General features: G+C 40.0%; 1 protein-coding gene across 1 annotated transcript in view; it reads left to right on the forward strand.

Annotated features, from left to right (window-relative positions):
• Positions 1-21152, forward strand: part of MYLK4 (myosin light chain kinase family member 4) — a gene marked incomplete at its 5' end in the record, with an annotated part of 32930 nt that extends 11778 nt beyond the window's left edge. The window contains 12 exons of the mRNA XM_084221969.1: positions 323-791; positions 1664-1683; positions 4419-4524; positions 5376-5469; positions 6499-6608; positions 7711-7852; positions 10134-10204; positions 10943-11071; positions 11604-11756; positions 12089-12161; positions 13642-13717; positions 16001-21152. Of these exons, the coding sequence (XP_084078095.1) occupies positions 323-791; positions 1664-1683; positions 4419-4524; positions 5376-5469; positions 6499-6608; positions 7711-7852; positions 10134-10204; positions 10943-11071; positions 11604-11756; positions 12089-12161; positions 13642-13689 (1415 nt within the window). The 3' untranslated portion in view covers positions 13690-13717; positions 16001-21152. The remainder of the gene's footprint in view (positions 1-322; positions 792-1663; positions 1684-4418; positions 4525-5375; positions 5470-6498; positions 6609-7710; positions 7853-10133; positions 10205-10942; positions 11072-11603; positions 11757-12088; positions 12162-13641; positions 13718-16000) is intronic.
• Positions 21153-23567: the final 2415 nt, after the last annotated feature.

Raw genomic sequence — 23567 nt, forward strand, 5'->3', positions numbered from 1 at the left:
AGCACCAGGTATCCAACTGCTCAATGAGGTGCTTTGCATGAGGAGTTTATTAAACTTGACTTGGCTGACAATAACTTTGAGTGAGAGAAACATTTTTTAGTGCTGTATCTCAAAGAAAGCATTTGGGACCCATGAAATCCCAGTTTTAAATAAGTAGTCTTCTCTTGCTTAGGAGACACTTGTACTGACCTTGAAAGTGGGAGAGGAAAACAAATACCTAGCTCAAAATTCAACAGAAGTTATGCTAAGTGCACAGCCCTACTTTAATACTGTTACTGACTATCAGAAAACCACTGACAGATTACTTTGTAATCTCTTATAGATGGGGACATCCAGCAGAGTCAGTCCTGCTCTCAGGAAGAAGAAGTTGATAAGCTCAACAAGGAAAATGCCAAGAGGGAAAGTTCCCTTCTGCTTGAAGTGGATCCTCCCAAGTTTCATACTGAAGAGTCAGAGGAGAAACAAGAAAGTTTGTCTTTAGAAAGCCATTACGAATATAGGAGAAACTCTTTTCAGGAATCCTTCACAGAAAAGCAGCAGGAAGAAGATGCTGTTGATGATGCTTGTCAAAAACTAACTGTGCAGGAGACAGAGAGTGAGTCCCCAGCAGCTGAGGAGAAGAAGGAACATCAGGTGCCTGAAGATGCACTTAAGGAACAACAAGAGGAGAAAGAGAGCGAAGAGAAGGAAAATGCTGATAAGAGTGAAAAAGGTGCTGAGGAATCACCAGCTCTTTCCCAAAAGGAAGATGAGGCAGAACAAAGTTATGATGAAGAGGTATCAGAGGGAAGGTAAGGTCTGAAACTGAAACTACACATTCTGAAGAGACCCTTGCTTCAGAAAAATGTGTAGTTCAAGTTTCAAGTCAAAGTGGCTGATTAATACAAATATTGGTGAAAATTTAGCCCAATAAAAAAGTGAAAAATATGTTTATACCTCTGATCTAAGTGAAATTATACTCTTAAAAAAGAGAGGCAAACAATCCACCACACATGGTATTAGCAGTGTGCTGTGGTTTTTTGCTTGGGAAATATGTTATGAACACAGGAATTATATTATGCTATTCTTTATCTCTGAGGAGAATTCTTCCATGGTTATGTTTATATACTGCAATGTCATATAACATCAGCAAAATAGATTAGGCCATCTGCCAACTGGCAATTAACTTACTGCAAATGTAGTAATTTAAAAGACAACATTAAATTGTTTACATAAAATAAAAATTAATAAAAATAATAATAATAAAAATTAAAATTTGCCCAGGCAATTGACCTAATAAAATTGTGCACTGCAATTCTATCTTTGCTGGGTTTAATATATAGCCTTTCAGGGAAAAAGAGGTTAGGGTTAGGGAGCCTGTATGAACAAAGGGGAAATTCAGTGCTCTCCCTTTCCTTTAAAGGCTAGATTGATAGCCTAATGTCAAGTTTAGAAGACCTCAGGTGAGGTTTTCAGTAACTGAGAAACATTTTGCTGTCATGATTAATTTAAAGGCCATTTTTATTTCTCAACATGAATATTAAACCAGTTAATTTTACACCATTAAACAAAATAGCTTAATGTTATTTGAATGCAATATCTGTGTAGGCCTTTTTCACCTATGTTTCTGAAGTTGCTCTGCTTTAAGTGTACTTTGCACTAATACCATGTTTTGTCCTTGCAGGTGTAAAAGCTGCGAAAAAGGTACAGGAAATTCTAGTTCAATCCCTGGGCAGACCTGCCAGTTTGAGCATAGTAGTAGAAGTGAGCATCAAGTGCATGATGAAGGTCTAGTCAAAGATGACGACAAAAAGAGCAGAGTAGTTGCAGAAAGCGCTGATGGCATACGTAAAACTATAAAAAGCTCTTAAAGGAAGTATCCTAAAGGCAAAGCGTTTGATTCCCCTGGTATTACAGTGATGAATAGAGACAGAGAGCTGTAGAAGGGAAGGATTTTGTGATTCTAATTAGTAGGGGAAAAAGATGTGCATGGTAGCTCTGATGGGAAACAGTTTTTCATGGGCTGCACCTTAAGCTGATGAGAAGTAACACGATTCTGCTTGCTTTCATATTAGAGGCTTCTGCTCTGTCAGAAATTATTCAAAATTAATTTGCTTCTGCCACAACTACTCCACTAACACTATTGTCTCTCCCTCTTCTTTTAACAAAAGAGCCAAAATCCCTAAGTGTAGAGTGGAGGGAGAAATTATATCAGGTGTGGCAAACTTGGTCAGCCTGAGGAAGTGTTGAGAATGTATGTTAACGGGGAATCTGCAATACTGTAGACGTAGCCTGAAAAACCAGCTTGCTCATATTCATACCATTGTAATCTGAAGGGAGAACAACTGCAGGCTACAAAGTAAAGAAATACTGACTTTTGTTTGTAAGCCTGAATTGCTGTTGAGCAGTCAGATAAAAGGTGCTCAGGCACCAAACTTTGAAGCAGTGCTCACCACGGTGAGGCAGAGATTTCTAATATTAGACCTCCATCTTGAGAATTTCAGTGGCTATTCCTGTAAATGAAATTATGGCATATGAGGAGGTGGCCTGAAAGGCTTGGAAAGAGATGAGTGTGCATGTGCATACACAAGACTTGAGATGAATTTATCTGCTTTGGGAAAGGGGGGAGACTGTGGGAAAGAAACATTTATTTGTGCTAGGTTTTTGTAGCAGAAAACAGGAGATAACACGCTAAAACTTTAAAATCCATAAACTGTTTTGAGCTCCGGGAGATTTTTATGGATGATGTTAAGGCTATAGTGTCTCTGTTGGAGCATCTTTGATCTGCAATAGGAAATTGTTCTTGAACAGGGAAACATCTCTGGTTTGCAGGAAAAGAAAAATAGAGGGTCTGTCATGGGGAACATCTTGAAAGCAAAAACTTAAAAAACTTAAACGTAGTTTTGAAAAGCAGTCTGGCGTCTTTAAAAGAATATTTCCTTGTCCAAAGTTTGGTAATGTTTTTAGCTGAGCCTTCAGAAATACATTTTCTTCTGTCACTTACATGCTGGTGCTGATGGAGTTTGCCTTAGGTTAGAGGTTTTCTTGGCATTTTTGGGTTTCGGTAACATGCAAAGACCCATACTTACAGTAGTGCAATTCAAACTCTGCAAAATCCCAAGTAGGTGGCAGACTTCCAGAAGCCCCAGCTTTTCACAATTCCTTGACCATGAACTAACTTCCTGACCATGTAAGTTATTAACACTGTCAAGAAAAAATCTAGGTACACAGCTGGTGTCCTGGAAAAATGGACATTCACTGTGAATAAGGACAATCTACTGCCACATTAATGACCAAAATGTTTCTGCCAGCTACATGCTGTCATGGGGTTTCTTGTTTGTGTTTTTGATCATTTTCACTGGAGTAATGAATGGTTTTAAAATTGCTCAACAAGCCTCACACAGAAAGGAGCTGGCATTCCAAACCAGAGAGCTCATATTGAAACACTGGGGCTGTAGCCCTCCCAAATGGTTGAAGAAGTATTTGTCACCTTGGTCAGCCAAAGGTCACTCTCGGGAGTATCAATCAAATGAAAAATAACGTGGGTATGAAATTGAAGTCGCAACCGCCTGCAAAAAGTCCAAATTAGGCATGGAGGGCTGGTCTCCAGCAGGGATTTTGACATCAGGATGGCAGAAAGGTCCAGCATGTGGAGGTCCAGAAAGTAACACCTGAGACCTGCCAAAACTCCATAGCTGCCGCAGTGCAATGTTGGGAACCATCCCTCCTCCATGCCCCTCTTTACCTTCTATCTGCCATCTTTTTTTAAGGACAGAAATTCTTCAGAGCAGCATATGAGAGTTTCCTTGTGTCCTGAGCCATACTGGAAACCTTAAGTGCTGTCTGCCAGGGTGAAACTCCCTCGTGCACAAGCTCTAAATGTGATCTTTAAAGGTGATGACCGTACTTTGGACAAGGACAAGTTTTGTCAGTCAGTTGAGAAGGGGATTCTCTGTCGACACCAAAAGCTAGGAAATAGCCTCTCTTAGCTGGACCTGCAGGAGAGTTGTTTGTCTTCCTACCCTACCAGAGAGTTACAGTGCATACTCATCTATTAACAGCCCCTGAGGAGGAAATAATATTTTAAAAAATCAGAGATTAGGCTGAATTGCAGAGGCCCCTGTGAGTATGAAGCTACGTTGGTGTAGTCTATTGGTCTTCACTTTGCCTCTCCCAACTGTTGTATGAAAGATGATAACTTAAAAAAGGAGTCCTTGTCTCAGTAGTGTAGCTCCCCAAAAACAACCTCTTTTTCTGAGCCAGAGCTTCTGGAATAAAACCCTTGTTCAATAACAGAGAAAGACCTGTCTATAAAGCTTACAGTAAGTGTATTCAGTTCTTGAATGAACTTATCTGGGGGAAAAGAGGAACTAAATATGGGATAGACAAGCACTGCATGTGACCGCTCATATGTTCTCCGTTGGTTTTATCTTTTTTAGATGATATTCCTACTCCACCAGCACCATTTGATCACCGGATTGTCTCAGCCAAAAGGGTGGGGATCAGCAATTATTATAATGTCAACGAGGATGAAATTCTGGGAGGGTAAGTCAGGTGTAGTAAATCAACTTGGAAAGCAAGGCATGAATTTACAGCCAAGCACCCTGGGAGGTGAATGGAGGCAACATGCCCCACTAGAGCTGAAGTCATGAAAGTCTAAGCTCTTAAAGTGCTTTATAGGGGGACGAAAAGAGGAGGCTGGTTTTATGGTGAGAGTGAATTTTGGCTTGCTATTTGGCACCAGCAGACTTGGCCTAATATTTGGCATTGTTCTAGGCCAGCCAGATGCCCTCAGGCTTTATGACAGGGCTCCTAGGATGCTGAAATACTTTACCTCAAATTACAGCCAGCAGAATATAGACACATATTGCACTCTTCTTCCTCTCAGTGAGTTTCACCCCTGAAAACACTGATTTTCAGATAGATTAGCAGGCTGGTCTGACAGGCCATGGAGTTACTTATCTCTTGTGCTGTCATTATTTAGGAGAGTGGGATATTGTAATTTTCATGGCAGCATATTCTTGGATAAGGCTTTGTATCATCAAGAAAACACAGCCCTCCCATGGAGGAGATCGATGCAATGGAGTCAGATGGTGCACAGAAGTGAGCCATTATCCTTATAGTATATCCTTGACTTTCCTGGGGTTAGTCATTGCAGGTTATGAGGTGAATATAGTGAATCATACAAGTGGGGTAGTACCAGATAGAACACTGTGTGATGCTGATGTGCCTAAATGAGTAGCAGCAAGTACAATCTAGACAACAAAATAGCAACAATAGAGCAATTGACATGAAAGCCAGTAGGGAGAGGATAATTTATAGTTGTTTATAGTGTAGCTTACACTCAGAGTTGACACCTGTACCACTGGATGATATTTGTTTCTCCTTTTTTCTAGAGGGCGTTTTGGGCAAGTGCACAAATGTGAAGAGAAAGCAACAGGTCTCAAGCTGGCAGCCAAAATTATAAAAGCACAAGGTCCAAAACAGAAGGTTGGTGGAGAATGATATTAGTCTTTTGCTCCCCAATGGATCACACACTGTTCTTCAACTACACAACAGGCCATGACCAAGTATCTCACAAGCCATCACACTCATAGGACCTGCTGGAATACCATTCATTCCAGTTCTATTTCCCTTCTCCTCCAAAACTTCCAATAGCTCATCAAAGTACTATTTTTGGGGTATTTTCTGTTTCTTTTAAATATTATATTTTTTTTTTCCTTTCTGTATCTAATTCTAATAGTTTTCTTTAATGGTAAAAATGTTTGTCAGGCCTGTGACATAGTGTATTCCCTCCCGAGCACACTGTAGCCTTTGCTGCAATGATTTGATGTCAGTGGGGTGATGCTGGTAACAGACATGGTCTGGGCACCTGACATCAGCACAAAAACAGATGAGAGGAATTAGTCTGGGCTGTTTTGCAAACCTTTTGGCCATCTGGGACTGGATTTCACTGGAAAGACATGCATGACATCCTTTGTGTGACATGGGTGTCATTGAGGGCATTCATTAAGAGTGGGATTTGTCTCAGGTAACTGGGGTTGCTAAGGTATAGCTGGGGCCAAGCTGATCTCCAAGAATCCCTTTATGGTGAATGGACAGAGACTGACATCATCACTCATCTCGTCTAAAATACTTGGGCTGAATGGAGGTACTCTGTCCTCTAACTGCAAAATTAGGTTTTGAAGACTGTCCTGGACTTCTCTCAGCTTGATTTTGTACACCTACAGCTGTTAGAACAAATTCTTCCTCTGCTTCTCTTTTTCCTTTACATCCGTGGGAGCCTGCCTCTTGTCCACGTGGGCTCTCCTCTTCCTTTTCCAGTAAATCCCTTACCACTGAAACAACCCCCCTCAAGCTCTGAGTTCAGTCTGTTACTTCCTATAGCTTTGACATCTACTGCTGCAGGAGCCCTGAGTTTGGTCACCACAAGAGAAAACATGAAGATAATGTAGATTTGCTTCAAATGTAGCTTTCCCAGGAAAAAATATCTGAAGCAATATTCATGGCTCTTTACAGGATGAAGTAAAAAATGAAATCAATGTCATGAACCAGCTGAATCATGTCAACCTCATCCAGCTATATGATGCCTTTGAATCTAAAAATGATATTGTACTCGTCATGGAATAGTAAGCATGTTCTTTTCTTTTCCTTTCTGTGTTTAATACTTTTGCTAGAATTGTCAATTTCCTTCTTGCTTTCTCCTGAAATGAGAACTAGAACTTCTTACAGGTAGAAAATACATAGGTGTTCTCATGAACAACAGGAAAAAAAGGGAATTTAAGAGAAAAGTTTTCCCATGCAGCCATTTTTGCATTTTTTCCAGTAGTCTTCCACACTCCTGATGCTGTAAAGCAACTGCTCCCATTGAAGATAGAGCTGTGTTACATATCTTATCTTTAGTTTAATACTTTAATTGGTGTCGGCCAAGAAACAAACCTCAGAATATCTCCTATTCTGTGAGGCAAACAAGAAGACATCTTACACCAAAGAGAAGCCAGATGTGGGTGTTGTCCCTAATCCTTATATTGAGCGCCTGAAAGGATAAACCTGCTTTGTATGCTGGGTTATCAGGCTAATTAGGCACAAAATACCTGCCTTAAGCTCAGGTTAAGCAGATACTGTCTTAAGGAGGCCAAAAAGGCCAAAACTAAAACATTGAAATGTGTGGCAGAAGGATTCAAAGTTAGGTGAATTTGACTATTTTGGACATTCTCAGATAGTCCTCTGAATTTGGTCTATATGATTAACATATGACAAAAGAAAAGTATCTGTGCACCTATGAACAGAAAAGCTAGAGGCATACTGAAATGTGAAAAGAAATTAAGTAAATTTTGTTGACTTTAGATAGTTTGAGATTGACCTTTTGGATCCTGTCCCTCTTAAACTCAGAGGGAAGGGACCACAAATTTAAATGCAGATTCTCCATCATGTTGTCTTGGTTTTCCATGGAACATCATTAATTTCACTGGTCCAAAATGAGAACTCAAGACTGCATAATATTAAATTTCAAGATGTTCATGGTTTTCAATGGATGAGAGACTAGACTCTTAGGCCTTGAAGAGGCCAGTATGCATCGGAACTCACATTTCAGAAAGTTCAGATTAGAGTACAGGCTCATCTTACTGAACTTGACTGTGAATGATAAAAATAGTCAGTAGCGTATTTTCTGCGTTAGTCTTGCTGTATGGGATGAACTTGGTCACTGCTTTATTGTCTTTTTCTCCTCAGTGTGGAAGGAGGAGAGTTATTTGACCGAATTATTGATGAAAACTACAATTTGACAGAGATGGATACAATCTCATTCATAAAACAGATCTGCAAGGGAATTCAGTACATGCACCAAATGTACATTCTTCATTTGGATCTCAAGGTAGAGTTTTGAGATATATGTTTTGTGAATGACAGATGTGGAAATTCCATTCTTAATGGCAGGCCATAAAGCTTAGCAGATTCCTGTGGCAGAAACAACAAAGAGCCTTATTCTGCTTTCCTTATTTCAATGCATATTTACTTTAACCACATTGAGATCAGTTAAATTACTGCAGGACTAAGTAAATTAGATGAAAATTGTGGTCATATGTCATCAAACTTCATAGTGCTTAAATTTTCCACAGAATGATTTCAAAGAAAGCCAGCAGTTTTCTACAAATATGTTGCTATTTTTAATTTCAGTACTTAGATCCCAAGATATTGTGCAAATATGATTTAATTCAACTTCACAAGATGCATGTTTTACACATCAGCTGTGGGGTGGCAATTGTCCCTGTTTTTTACTATGCAGAAGGGCATGAGTGAGTAGAACTAAATTCAAGGGTCATTCAGGATCAATGTAAGCCCACACAGTATTGTGAGGACTACACTCAACTGCTGTTGTCATGAAAAGGCATCAATAGATAGCCAGATTAAGGAAAAATACATTAAGGAGTTCTTTCTGAAATGAAAGGAATAAAAATAGTCAGTGGTTAATGTAACAAATATGGCTAGTGTAGCTGAAAGCCCAGAGAAAAGTGGCAGATTCTCTACCACGAACTTACACTTGTACAAGTACTCTACCATGTACTTGCACATTCTCACTCTGGTCAACTGCAAATGGTCAACTGCCCCCCCTTAGAAAATGCTCGTTATTATTTTTCATTAAACTGTACACTCGAGCTGGCTCTTTTTCCCTCAGCCCAATTTTTTTATTAAATAATGAACTTGTTTCTTACCTCTATTTAGCGCAGGAATAAAATGGGATGATGTCTTTAGTTTTATGACTGGCTAGAAAGCTTCCTAGTGATCCCTGAGCTTTACAATACAATAAAAAGAGACGAGGAGTGCACAAGATGGTTTTCTCTTCGGTGAGATTTTTATAACAGCTGCTGGTTTTGGCTTGTAATACCTGAGTTAATATAGTACATCTTTAATGTTGTTAGCATACATATTATTGCAGTGGTTAAGGAAATGAGCAGATGCTTGTTGGGACCTGCTTCTGTAGCCGATCGATGACCAGACTTACTTTTCTCTTTCTCTATAAACATCCAGTTACCTAGAAACCTGTCAAACAGAAGTTCGCACAGTTCTTTGGGACACATTAATTATGATCTTGAGATGGCACAGTTTTAACATGAGGTCAAACTGCTGACAAAAAGATACATATACAATCCAACAAATTAATCCCAGAGACCTCTTTTCATGTGCTCGCCAGCCACAGCTTCTGTCTTCTGTTTTGCTTGTTCATAGATTGCTGTCAGTAACAAATGAGTTTGGGAAAGAAAGCTTGAAATTGAAAGAAAATCATCTTGACCATAATCATCTAGGACCTCAGAAACTATGGACATATGGTGTTTAAAAGTCCTACATGTAAAATGAATTAGTAATGGTGACAAAGGTTAACTAATGTTTTAAGTGTTGAGGGCTGTTTTGTTTCAAAGAGGACTCACTGAGCAACAAGACAGAGTAGCTATAAAAGTGCTGGCAGTGAATATGGGACTGTGCTTTAGGTATTTACATTTCAAAGACAATCGGCCAAATCCTTCTCTCAGTTCCTTCTGTAAGAATTTGGAGTAATTCTTGGAAGTTAATGGATTCCTGCCAGGAAAGTGAAGAGCAACATTTGGCCCTATGAAAATCCAGAGTGATTTAACCTGTGACTCCTATTTTTTGCTAAAACACCTGAAAAAAACATAAAGTTGATGTGACTGGCTTAATATATTAATGTTCAATCTGACAGAACATTTGACCACTCAGAAATGTAAAGCTGTAAGATAAATTTTGAAGCCCAAAAAATTTAATTAAAAAAAAGAATCAGCCTGAGCTTATTAATGTCTGTAAAGTCACAGTGAAATCATCCTGGAACTCCTTCTTGGAAGTCTGTGTTCCCTGTCCCCCTCCCCCTAATGAGTTCTTTATCTGAACTGCTGCCTTATGTCAGGTTGAAAAGCTGTGGAGTAGAAAAAGCAGTTGGAAGGCGCAAAATGCATGGCTCTGATTGCTGTGTGACAGCAAGGGGGGTTTCCATGCAGAGAGATCTGAATAAGAAGGAAAGCAAAAGGTCCTTATGAGATACTTGCACTGTTATTAGTGGTTTTCTCCCTACAGTTTACTAAAACCCCTGTTTTCCATATTTGTTTCTCATTCAAATTTTTTTCTTTGTTTGTTTCTCTTGGCAGCCTGAGAATATCCTGTGTGTGAACCGAGAGGCAAATCAAATAAAAATTATTGATTTTGGATTGGCAAGAAGGTACATGCATGTGTTCTCACTAATCATTAATGAATGAGGAAACAATGAAAAGAGTATTGCATCCCCTCAATTATGTATTGGATACGTAATTGTCTTCTACTGTCCTTAGGACAAATTTGTTTCTTTTAACCAGGGATATCTTTTAAAATGGAATGTTTGGAGCTGAGTGAAAAAGATTTGTCCTGAAACCTTCTTTTCAGGTAGATGGTCGAAAGAGGGCTGATTTTTACTAAGAATGCATATAAGTATCTTGGAACAGCTAAAATGGACAAAACCAGTGGTACACCTTTCCTAGTCTCTTGTCTCCAGTATTAAGAGATTTTTTAAAAGAGAGTGTAAGATACCACTGAGGGCTCTTACAATATATCCCATGCTATATCCCTTTCTAGTTTAATTAGGTGCTATAACCTTAGTGAAGGATTTACTGGTTAAAAATTTCATGCCTATGATATAGAGAAATCCCAAAAGGATGGTAAGACCTGCTCTGAGAAGTCCTCAAATTATGAATTTCTTCCTTTTTGTAGCAATTGCATTTTGTCCAAGTATGATACAAAGCTTGAAAATACCTTTCATTCTATATGTGGGTATATTTCTTTTTAGTTTGTGCCTCTGTCTGTCCTTGTTTCCCTACTGAATTTTCTGTATGCTTCTGGAATTCCTCTAAGTGCTAGACAATTGATGATGCAACTTTAATAAGAGCTGTACTTGATGTCCTTTGTTAATGTTTCCATTTCCTAGATATAAACCCAGGGAAAAACTTCGAGTTAACTTTGGGACTCCAGAATTTCTTGCTCCTGAAGTTGTGAATTATGAGTTTGTCTCTTTTCCTACAGACATGTGGAGTTTGGGAGTCATTGCTTATATGCTGTAAGTAGGATTCAGTATCTGCTTTGTAAGCTCTTTCTGGGTTGAACTGTGTCAGTCATCCAAGTTTGCTGTTATACTGGAAGAGTGAAGAACTGTGTACCCCAAATAGAAAATTTAGACTTCTTTCCAAGTTCCATATTGAGAAATTTCTCCTCTTTTCCAATTGCCATGAACTTTTTGTCTTTGTTTTTTTGCACATATCTCAGGAGTGTTTGGGCATCACACTTCCAGAATAATGTAAGGTGCTTAGTAAATTCCCGGTGGTTAGTACAAGACTGGTCAGATGTCTAGAAAATATGAAAGACAGTAATGCCATAAACGACAGTAATGCTTGGTGTGATAGAGAAGAGGGGTGATTAAACATCTAAATAGATGAGAAGATGGGAATGGTCTGGAGACCTTCTTAGAGAGTAGTAGAGTAGTATTTTTTAAGTTAGGCCAGGGTGACAGGCCAATCTTAGCTGGCATATTGGAGACCACGTACAGGAAGAGGGAAAGACAGGAGGACTGAACATATTCCTTTTTACTTCAGCCTCACTGGATTGTCTCCTTTTTTGGGTGATGATGACAATGAGACCCTCAACAATATCCTGGCCTGTAACTGGGATTTTGAAGATGAGGAATTTCGAGATGTTTCTGATGAAGCCAAAGATTTCATATCGAAGCTTCTCATCAAGGAAAAATGGTATATAATCCTTTGAAATGTGTATTTCGTGCCATCATGACACATTTGTGTCACTTGTCCTGCTCCACTGCAGAACTAATATGACTTGTAATTTTTTATGCTCACATACAGTGTTATAATGACACTTCATTGATGTTGTTCATTGTATCCATCAAATGCTCTGAAATTATCTGAATACATTTTTGCTGTGAAACAAAACTTAATTAATCTGCCATCTGTCATATTCTGAAATGACAGCGTTGCAAGATGGCAGAAGATATTACCTGTAGCAGATAATTGCTGAATTGTAAGATTCTGGGAAAAACTCTAATAGCATTCTGGTTTTCCTCTAGCTGGAGATTAAGTGCAACTGCTGCGTTAAAACACCCATGGTTAACAGACCACAGGCTCCACTGCAGACTCCAGGTCCCTACATTTAAATATCCTTGTGCATCTACTGTTGCCCTCTTGTGCTGCCACATTACTTTGCTTTGACATGTTTCTTAACTTCATTTGAGTCTTTGTTGCTGATTCATTTCTTGCCACTGTGAGCCACGTTTGTCCCTTTGCTTTTTTTTTTAGCTGTTAGGATTTGCATGCTTACATTTCCTCATCAGTTCTTGCATGTCTGGGAGGAAATAAAAGATCCTGCAATGCTGTGTGCTGCTGAGTGGATCAATTTCCTATAAAAATAAAATTATTTACGAAATGAGCATTGAATTACCATATGAAAAGAATTTTCCAGCTAGGGATGATTCTTGTTCCTACTTTGAAAACCCTTTCAGGCTCCCCTGAAGATCCCCCGAGTGCTGTTTCATTCTACCTCTTCCGAAGATACACCTTTTCCAACAGAGCTTGGAACTTCACCTGGTGCATGCCTTGGTACTTAAACACCTTCTTGCCCTTCAGTGGTAGCCAGTTTAGTGGCCAACAGAAGAAGTTGTTTGCTCAAGCAAACAATTCAGTTGGGCTGAGTTGGAGGAGCAACAAGAATTTAAATTACTTTGGTTATTCCTGTCAGTAATTTTTGGAGGTCCATGCTGTTGGTCACACCTCTGTTGGCTGTTTCTAAGTGAGTCCACTCCATGGTTCAGTAGTTCACGAGGGGATAATTTTAAGCAGGTTTCAGAATTTTTCAGCATTTAAAGTGCAGTATTCACTTCTTCCTTTGCAGGCAAAGCACTTCTGTGTTAAATAAAATGACTGCTGTATTGCCTAGAATATATATGTCAAGGTGCATTTTCATATACAGCCATCATTAAGAATTAATAGATTACACTATTAATTAACAAAATAATGATATTAAAATAAAAAAAATTATGATGACAATCAAACAGAAGTAGCTCTACTGGTAAAGCAGTGGGATGGACTGAACAGCATCTTGTCAGCTCTGTCCTTGCAAGATGTTCCCGTTATAGACTAAGAATAACCAGAATTGCTATAAAATAGGATATAAAAAATCAAATAAATTACTCTAATTTTCACTTAAATTTAGTTAGTGAAGTTAGTGTGCACAGTAAAAATAGGATAGCTTGTCATGGTTATCTTCAGAGGTTTGTGTAGGATATAATTTGACTCCTTTAGTTGGGCTCCAGTGAGGCTCTGATTTCTGCAATCTGGGGAGCAGACAGTCTTTTCCAAATGCTGCAGGAACACAAGCTGCTGTCCTTCCTATCACCATTTTTTTTCTCAGGAAACCCTACCCTAATGCAAACCTTACAGCTGATGTTGTCCTTTGCATCTTCTCTCCCAATATTTTTTATTCATACTTGTGCTTTGCAAAAGTGCTTCACTAAATATGCTGATGTTGCAGTGTTCTTCTGCCATGACCTTAAGTAGAAGTAAAATGTGATTGATCTTCAATTATTGTTCCAATAACGGTGTCTTTTTTTTTTTTTTCCCTTAGAGAAAGGCTAAAGGTGACCGTGTGTCTCAAGCACCCCTGGCTAAATAACCTCTCTGAAAGAGCTGCCAAACAGAAGGTTTGTTTCAGGTCCCAAATGTTCCTTTAGATGTAAAAGCTGTAGCCCCTGTGGAAGGGATCAGTGGACAGCTGAAAACCTTGGGTAGTCCAAAGCGCACGATCCAAGCTGTATTCACCACCGCCATCCCTGCTGCTGTCTGGAAAGCATTCAAAATGTAAACTGGCTCTATTACTTATACCAAGTAACAGCAATGTGCAAAATAATTAATGGGTATGGAGCCATATGTGCTGCAAACCCTGGCCATTTTAGAGGGAATGGTTATGCTCCCACTGGCTCTCATGGGGCAGGGATTTCACCCAATAATTTTTCAGTGCTGAAAGCTTTCGGGTTTTCATGCTGTGGTTATAAGTACAATTTAAAAAAGGGTAGAAATATGAAAAATAATAACTTTTTAGCAGAGGCACAGGCCAGACCCTCAGGGCAGCTTGGCTAACAGCAGCGAAATCAAAGCAAGGTGACCCCTAAAAGAAGCTGCTCCACACGTCTGAGGTCCCAGTTCTGCCGGGGCACTTACCTCCCCTTTCAGCAACCCAAACGAGTTTGACAGCACATCTCTCTGTCCTTTCTCCCTGGCTCCTTGTCTTTGCCCTTTCATTAACAAACAGTTCATTAGTGGTTCTCAGGCTGGCTTGGTTGCCTCCCCTGGGGATCAGGCAGACTCAAGTCTGCTCTCTTTTTCTGTCCCTGGTCTTTGACTCACTCGGCCACTCTGAAATCACGCTGCCTTAGGCAGTGCAGTGTCTCCATAAACCAATACTCCAATTCCCACCGCCACTTTCACCAATTACCACAAAAATTGGTGGCTCTGTCCAGGGACCAGGGGAACTGCTCAAAGGTTCTGGAGGCCATCTCTGGGCAAAACTCAGTGGAGGTTCAAGATGTGAATTAGGCTGAGAACACACACATACACTGTAAAACCACTTCCTTTTAGTAGTGTGTCATGAGTAACAACAGGATGCCAAAATAAAAGTAGTCCACATTTCACCTCGTGCCAAAAGGCAAGTTTTTAATGATGCCATCATCCATCATCTGCTTGGTAGGACAAGTGATATACTGGCTTTTTTTACAACAAGTTTTTTCCAAGAACATGTGGAAAACAGAGTATTGTGAGAGGTTGAAATTTTTGTAAAATTATAGCAGATTTTATACAGTGTAGTGGAATAACCAGAAGGTGATGATGTTTACGTGAGCTGTTTCAGAGACATGAAGATGCCTTTCAGTGCATACCGTGGAAGCCAGTAAGGACTAAGGTACCATTGTTACATCGCACCTGCTCTCTGAAGCCATGCAAGTTCCTGATATGGTAATATCTGAACATCGGCTTCTGGAGTAGAAATCCAGTGGGAATTTATACCTCTTTGTGATCCTCAGTATTCACCCTCACTTCACTGGTGCTGAGACAGATTCCATGAAGCTTTGGTCCACTCACCTGTGTGCTTCTACACAGTAGATTTCTAAACAGGTTTTCCAGCCCTGTTGCAAGATTGTTGTTTGTATCTGGGTTTCCTATTTCAAGCCACTAACTTGTGGGAACAAACACAACAACAAAATGGTGAAAATTCGCCCTCTGTAATGCAGGAAGCACTGTATTACACAATTTTCTGTTACAACCAAAGTCAACTTTAAGATAAATTGACTGTCCAACAGCAGTCAAAATTATTTCAAAATAAACTTTTAATAGCTTTGTAACATAGTAACCTACCCATGATCTAACTTGCAGGAAAATCTGGTTTTGGCTTTTGCAGTGTTATTTCCTCTGTGTGTGTTTTTCTTTTTGGAGTTTATTTGAGTTTACTTAATGAGTGGATCTAAAGTCATAGCTGTGCTTTATTTTTAAAGAATCCCTTTAGCTATTTTTATCAGGCAAGTAGTATGGTTACCACATTTAACCCAAAATAATGCACTCAAGTGCCAGTTGATTTAAACCTGGCATTGTAAATGCTTGCAGTGGTAACCCAAATAAATGGAGAGGTTTGCAGCATGCCTTTGCATACCGTGATCTGTATGACAAGAGAGGTAAAAAAAGCAGAGTAGCTGCATTTAAAGAGATACCTCTAGGGTCAATTCTCCACTTAACAAAGAAATCTTGTCATTTTAATATTGTATAAAACATTTCACAGAAAAAGTGGCTGTGAGAATCCTTTGTGAGCAAGAGGCTTCAGTGCTACTTCCTTTTCTTTTTGCACAAAGAAATCACCATGTCATCATCCCAGAACACTTAACCAAATGAAAAAAATTTACTGCTGAATTAACTGGATTCTTGTTTTGTTTATTTTGCAGAGAAGCTGCTGTGTGGTTACTGCTGCTAAGAGATTTGAAAATATCAGCGGTCTCGGTGCTTTAACCCCCTGCCATGACTGAGACTTCTACTAAATGGACCAACAGCACTTTAGTTGCAGGACAAGTCCCAGCATTGTGGAGCTGCTTCTTCTCTATTCAGCTGTTAAAAGAAGAAAAGTGTTTCTCCAGGTTGCAGGAACCTGTTTCTTCTGAAGCAGCATGTTCTGCATGCCTGCAAGTGCTACATTAGCTTGGTTTCATAATGAACTTTTCTCTATCTAGTCTTATGTCCTCATTTACTTATCAAAGGCTCCTTAAAGTTTAAGTTTTCATGTAAAATTAACTGTTTCTCATCTGAGCCCAGAAGGCAATCTGTCACAATGTTATATCTGTAGCCAAGGTTCATTTGACACTAGAGTCTAATAATTAGAAAAAAACCCCAAAATCAAAAAAAAATTGCAGCAAATTGAAAGCTGCCTTTGGCAGATTTGAAGTTTGTTTTTCCTGTCACACTAAAATGAGTTAAGGATTAGCTCAACCAGAGTTAAAGCCATGTTAATGTAACACCAGTGGAAGGGAGAAATGAGGCTTTCTTTGTGTGCAGGTTAATTTGTTGTAACTGTGGTACAGTACATTTCAGGATTTTTCGGCCTGATGAATTACTGCTCGCTGTTAATGCACTTGGGTTAATTAAACAAGGAAGAGAACAAGGCACTATCCACTTGTACCTGTGCAGACCCTGTTCTCCAAAATATAAATATAATTCAGTTACTTTAACAGAGAGTGGTTTTATATCACCTAATCTGTTTAGTGCTATTTTAACTGATTAGGACCACTGGCAAAGAGGGGAGTCAGTGCTTTGCTCATTATAACCTCTGAGTACAGGCTTAAGTAAAAATCCTCTATATTTCTAGTTTTCTTATCTTGCTCCCAAGCCTTTCTGATTCTTAACTAGGTAAAAAAAAAATAGGAGTCAGAACAGTTGAATTCTTCACATGAAATGTTTTGATTATGGTTCATCATTAAGTGAATCTAAGTTGCCAAGGCTCTGAAGTTAAAATAATGAGACTTTCTGCTGTATATGGCTGTCTTACTGCTTGGTTTCAGAACCAGATAAATGCAAATTGTAATATTTTATTTAATCATGCTGCTGTGGTGTCTTTACATTGTCTTTGCTTAATGCAGTTCTGATCAAACCACATATTATCATAGCTATCTATATATATTTATCTATGCATTTCATATGTTTATATATTTAAGTTCTGTCTTTTAAAAAAAGGGATCAACATAAAGACAAAACAGTATTAATCACCACACAATGAATTGCTTCTCACACCTTTGTCCTTTATGGATAGCATTAATTTTGAAATGGAAAGGGGCCCATTAATGGGACATCGTGGCCATCACACTCTCTACAGCCAGTTTGATTCAATGTTTTGAAATCATTGTAGGACATCCCTTAAGACTGCTCCTGTAAATGAACTGGGCTTCTTACAACTGTGACATCTTAGTAATACTGATATGCTGCACCAGAGGTTGCAAATACTGCTATCACACACTGACACACCATGTAGATTTTATATGATATAGAGCACTGCCGCCTTCAAATCCTCATCTGTAGTCTTTAGTAGAGTAAGCTCTGCCAAGCAGAAATGGAAGTTTCTTTGGGAAAAGACTGAGCGGTCTCAAAGCAGGAAAATGAACATATGGCTTCTAGGTAGAAGCTGGGCTACTTGTTTTTAGTCACCATTTATATTTGCCTGGTCAAAATGAATAGAAAAGTTGCCTTTCTGTTCGGGCTGGAGTTCCCACTCCTGTTCTGAGTATCTTCAAGGTAGCTTCAGAGTATCTGAGTAGCTTCTCGTACAGTTCACAATTCAATGATCAGACTGAAATGCAACAAACCATTTTGGAATTACAGGATCTCATTATGCACTTTAGTGCCATTGTAGAATTGGATCAGGGTTTTGTTTTGCCTTTGGTAGATTTTACATGGATAAATTGCACGTAATTTTGAATCTTATTAACTACACTAAAATAATAGTGTGACTACAGTCTTTTCTACTTTGTTGCTCAGTTGAATTAAGAGGATTTATTATTTGTTGATATAAACATCTGAGTAGTAATTAAGAGCTTAGTGCCATGAAGATCAGCCCAGTGTTAGAGTGTGCTGCACTGAATCAACCACAAATCCTTCAGGAGCTGTAGGAAAATGTGGCCTCTGTTGAGCACATCTCCAAAGTTCATCTGTACAATGCTCTGTCAGAAATAGAAATGCATGGGCGGATAGAAGAGGTGGACATATTTCCTCCACCTTGAGAATTTAGGAATGAGTTGAGGAGGGGACCCCTCAGCAGCCTCTGGCTTGTGCTACTGGGCAGTGTGCTAACACAATTAAGGCATTTAACTTCCATTCTTCAGAACAAGGATAATGGTGGTCCCACTCTGGAGTCTCGTCTGTAAATTGTCCCACTGTTTCATTCTTAGAACAGCTCCTGCAGCAGGGGCTGAATTTGAGGGAGGGCCAGTCAGAGGAGGTTGGACTGAGCACGTCTCTGCAGTGACTGAAGGTGCCCAGGGTTAACCCCAAGTGGGCCTGCAGGTGTCCAGTGGAGGAAAAAAGAATCCCAAGTGCACTTAAACTTTTTGCTCCACAGGTGCTGGTACTGCAGCACCGAGTCAAAAGGGAGGTGCCTTACTTATGGCCTTACTGTCACCAAGGGTAAAAAATTATGCTGCTGTGTAATTATCACTGATGTGTATAGCAAAGTGCCTGAGAAAAATGTCTCTGGAGATGTGCATCTGTGTCTTGTATCCGCCTCAACATGAGAAAGACCTTCTTTACATTGAGGGTGGCAGAGCTCTGGAACAGGCTGCCCAGGGACATCATGGAGTCTCCCTCTCTGGAGGTGCTCCAAACCCCCCTTGATGTGTTCCTGTGTCATCTGTTGGCAAGGGGGGTTGGACTGGATGATCTCCAGAGGTCCCTTTCAACCCTAAAAATTATGTAATTCTTTGATTCTGGGATCTTTCCTGGCTGTTGTAATTTTAGTAAATAATAGCTTGAGACAGATTATTTTAGTGGCTTCCTAATTGTGTCTCATTTCACGTTGAGCAGCATGCTGTTTTGTGTGTGTGCTCACATATGCAAGTTTGATTTGCATTCTGTTTTACTTTGCCCTACCTCTGGAAACATTCTGGGGAGACTTGTAAGCAACTGGATCAAGTGGGAGACCTCATTTCTCATTGCAGGAAGGTTGGACTAGATGGCCTTTAAAGGTCCAGTCCAACTCAAACTATTCTATGATTCTATGATTTTATGATTTAAGTATGCTCTGTAATGACTAATAGCTAAGTCCTGCTGTGTTAAATAATTGTTTTAACACATCATAATTTATTTTTTTCTAGGTCAAAATAATGCTAAGGCTACTAAGGTGTAATAAGTTACCTACACTGTGTGAGTTTGCTTATAATTATTGCTACATATTGGCTTATGTGATTGCATTTAGAAACTGTGAATTGCTGTGCTTGTGAGTAGGTTTGGGTGTGAAAGGCACTGTTCTAGCTGCTTTTATTCCATTTTGCTGTATATTCATGGTCAGACAGGGATGACTGCAGGTACCTCAAGAGTCGTATACAAACATCAGTTGCAGTGGGAGGGATGAAGTGCCCAGAGGCAGTGCTTGTCTTGTGCATTCTTCCTGACATGTAAAAATTAAAAAATAAAATCCTGGGAACATGACAAGTATCACCTGGCACTCATAAGAATCAGGAAACTGTCATTCCCACTCCTATAGATGCAGCAGGTATACTGTATGCCCAATATACTGGTGAAGTCTAAGACTGACATCAAGATTAGAAGCAAATATACTTGGCACAAGATAGGACACCAATGGTTTTTCAACTGCTTTTATGTGTTGTACATCCTGAAGATTATGAAATGGGTAAAAACCTCTTCTGCAGAAAGATCTCCATGCTATCATGTCCATGTTTGTGAACACCTGCAGCCAGTCACTCCTCTGGGTACACTCACAGCATAAGTAGTTGGCAACCTGGACGATCCATTCTGGACATTACAAGAGCAGCTGCTTTTTAATTTTGTTTTTATATTACCTCTAATGTCAGAAGCTGAATAAAGTTCAAGCCAAACTAAGTTCTTGATTCTAACCAGGAATAACAGGGTAGCTCACAGAAATAAATAAGGGAAGTGCTAGATTCACCTTTTGTGGTGTGAGTAGTAGAAGAGCCCAGTTTAACCACCCCGCCTTCCTACCAAAAATATCTACTTTGCACCAGTCCTGATCAGTAAAAATGAAAGGAATCTTAATCATTTTAGCAGCGAAGGAATCTCAATCAAGAAACAGATTTTCTGCAGTGGTTAAATTGCTGCAGTAAAAGTCAAGTTATTTTAGCATTTTCAGTTTAATGCTGACACTATAAATCACTGACAGCCTCTTTCAGCAAAATGGCCCCCACCAGGAGCTGTGAGAAACTAAGGTGTTTGTCCGCTCTTCTCCACTGATGCAAACCTGGAAACATTGGATTCCATTCCTCTGGATCCAGTGAGCAGGGCAGTTCTTAGCTTTTGGACTTCTGATACGTGGTAACAGATGCAGTTTTGCACCCAGAGTAGTGATGAATGGATGAATGAGCACCAATGCTCCAAACTCCTTCCAGGAGGATGATGCGTCTTCACATACTACTTTTATCACTGAAACGTATTTGTTCTTGTGTCTCCTGTGAATAAAAGTAAACACTGCATGAATCTGTTTAGGAATGCTAGACTGTTTCACCTTCCATGAAGGCTTGGTAGCTGAACAACTAACTACCTGTTTCAAACTTAGATGAAGACTGGTAGAGATGGTGCTTTGTAAATACGTGTTTAGCTGTGTCTGTAGAGTTGGTGATCTTATTTTGGTGTGGCAGAACTAATGTTTGTGTACCCCACGGCAACTTCCCTTGAATTTAGAGGACAGGCATGTGGCAACTAAATCATGAAGCATGTGGATTTTCATGTACCTTATCACTTTGGTTTGCATATCTGGTTTTGTAGATTAACTCATGTATCTCTGGTATGTGTTCTTTTGTGAAAACCATGAAGCAATCTTGTAAAAAGATGATGAATAAGGAATAAATGCTGATTTTGTTTACTCCAGGGTTTTTGTTTGCTGTATTTAATGTGCCTGTCATTTATAATAGTGACAGAAAGAAGTGTGGCCTTTTCCCCAACTGCTTTCTCTAGATACATGAAAAGTAATTTCCATAGAAACAAATGTCAAAGGTTGACTCAGGCTCACAGTTTGTACTCACTCCTTGTAAGAAAACCTCAGCTCTCTGCAAGTAACTGGGACTTGAGGTGCTTTTGACTGCAGTCTTGCTGGAAGTCCTTAAGACCAGGTTACTGAGGAGGAAATTAGAAATTACTGAAATTTCTGGTGTTTGGTCACTCAAGAGACCTGGTATACTTTTCTCCCTAATTTGTCACACTTGCACCACTGGCCTCTTCAGTGTTGCCGTCTGGGAGCTGCACTTTAACCTTACTCCATCTAGGAGTTCATCGACTACCAAAACAGTCTGGAATCAGAATTATTGTTTCCTGCAGAGTTGAATCAAACTTCAAGTGGGCTAGCTAGTGAAAAAATAAAGAGTGAGAGTAAAAATTGAGAAAAAGGTTACAGGGTAAGAAATCAGGAAGCAACTTCTGATGGACACTGGCCTGTATTCAGTAAGTAGAAATTTTTCTGGCCGGTTTACCCACAGCTCTGGTTGCAGCACTTGAGACATGCGCCGTGCTTGAGAAATAACTTTGGCTTCTTGCACTGGAAGGTTGTCATTTACCACCAGCCTGTATTTGATAAGCCTGAGGTTTCTGGGTACAAGATTTAAGTGTACACCCTCCTGATGAAGCTGCAAGTTAAATCAACCAAAGGGTTGCATTCATTCCCCAGGGATGCTCCTGGCTGGTGTGGAACAAAGCATCGCAATCCGGCTGGCAGCACCTGGGGGCTGAAGGACTCAACAAGAGAACAATTTTACAGCAGCCCAGCACAGGACGTGCAGCTGCTGCCCCTTTACAGCTACCCAAGGCAGCCCCAAGACCACAAGCCATTTCAACAGGAGCCCAGGCAAAACCTGTGCTCCAGCATCGGTCCACAAAGGACCCTGGGGAGTTCAGTAGGTGTCTGGAAGTCTTCTGGGGTGACAACCCAGGGTGAGCTCCTGTGCATGAGCAGGCCTTACACCTTTGCTCTTCATGGGCCTTTCTTGAAACGTGTTGCTGTGTTTTAGTTTTCAGTGCTTTTGACCCTGGTGTAGGCGTTTTTGTCCAGAAAATATTAACATCTGTGCCTTAAAACTGTTGGGGAAGACTTTGCTGTTGTACCTTGGTCCTCTCAACAGCTAAATGCATGCCGCTGGCAAAAATAAAATAAATGGAGCTCAGCTCCCTGTATGTGTCTGTAAAGCAGCTCCACACTTTAAAAATGTGTTCCCTAAGTTCATGTGGTTAAAAATATGTTGACTACAGGAAAAAAATCCAACAAGGGACATTCATAATTCTTCATTAATTAATAGTCAACTCTTTTTCTCCCCCAATTATTTCAAACACCTGCTCACAGTAAATTTCCTTTGCAGTTTTTTAATGCTATTTTAATATTACCCAGAACTTGGAAACATACACTAAGCTTCTCTTATTTTTAATTATTTTCAAATTAATTTTAATTTTCTGAATATTTTCAGTGCTGCCCATTCATTCAATAAAACTGAATTTTAATTTTAATTTTTTTTCTTTAAAGGCCTCCTAAACTTTCCAGAGAAACTTTATGGGCTGTTTTAATGAAACCTTTTGGAAAAGGGACTGGATATTTCAAAATACCTCTCTCGAAACCTCCTCATCCAAAAAGAAGTGGGCAGGGGGAAATCACTTCATCTGGTGACTCACATCTCTTGCATGCAAGTAGGAATCCATCCAGGAGCAGAGCCATCTTGTACTTGGAGTGCAGGCTCTTCTGGGTGCAACAGCAGGGCCACCACCCCCAGCAGCACCTCTCCTGTGCTGGGTGGGCTGTGTCCACCCCCAGGCTTCCAGCTTGTGCCCATCTTCAGTGGCTGCACAGTACAGATGTCAGCATCTGCCCTGCCACCACAGACATCAGGCTGTCTCTGTGGCTCAACATACTGTCCCCTCTGGGGGACACAGAGCTGTGACTGTGGCAGAGATGAGGAAGGGAGGGTGAAAGTTATATTTGTGTGTCCACTCCTCACCAGCTGATCCACATGCACGTCCTCTCTTTGCTTTAGGTGCCCAGTCACTGTTCCATGAGCTCTGATCTTTGTTTATCTCCGTGTGTTTTGTAGGTGTGACATCTGACTGCTGTAAACAGATCAGGGCAAACAACTTTCAGGGTGACCTCGCTCCTCCCATAACAGGAATAATTTCATGGAGGGGGTACCGAGACACCCCTGCTCTGAACTTTGAATGTCTTCACCTCTTTTCGATCTGTGTGGTCTCAGAGGTCGGGGATAATTTAGAGACAGGTGGCAGGGTCTTGCCTCGTAAAAATGTGGT

This window comes from Fringilla coelebs, assembly GCF_963513975.1.
Source record: "Fringilla coelebs genome assembly, chromosome: 1".
Classification (NCBI taxonomy): domain Eukaryota; kingdom Metazoa; phylum Chordata; class Aves; order Passeriformes; family Fringillidae; genus Fringilla; species Fringilla coelebs.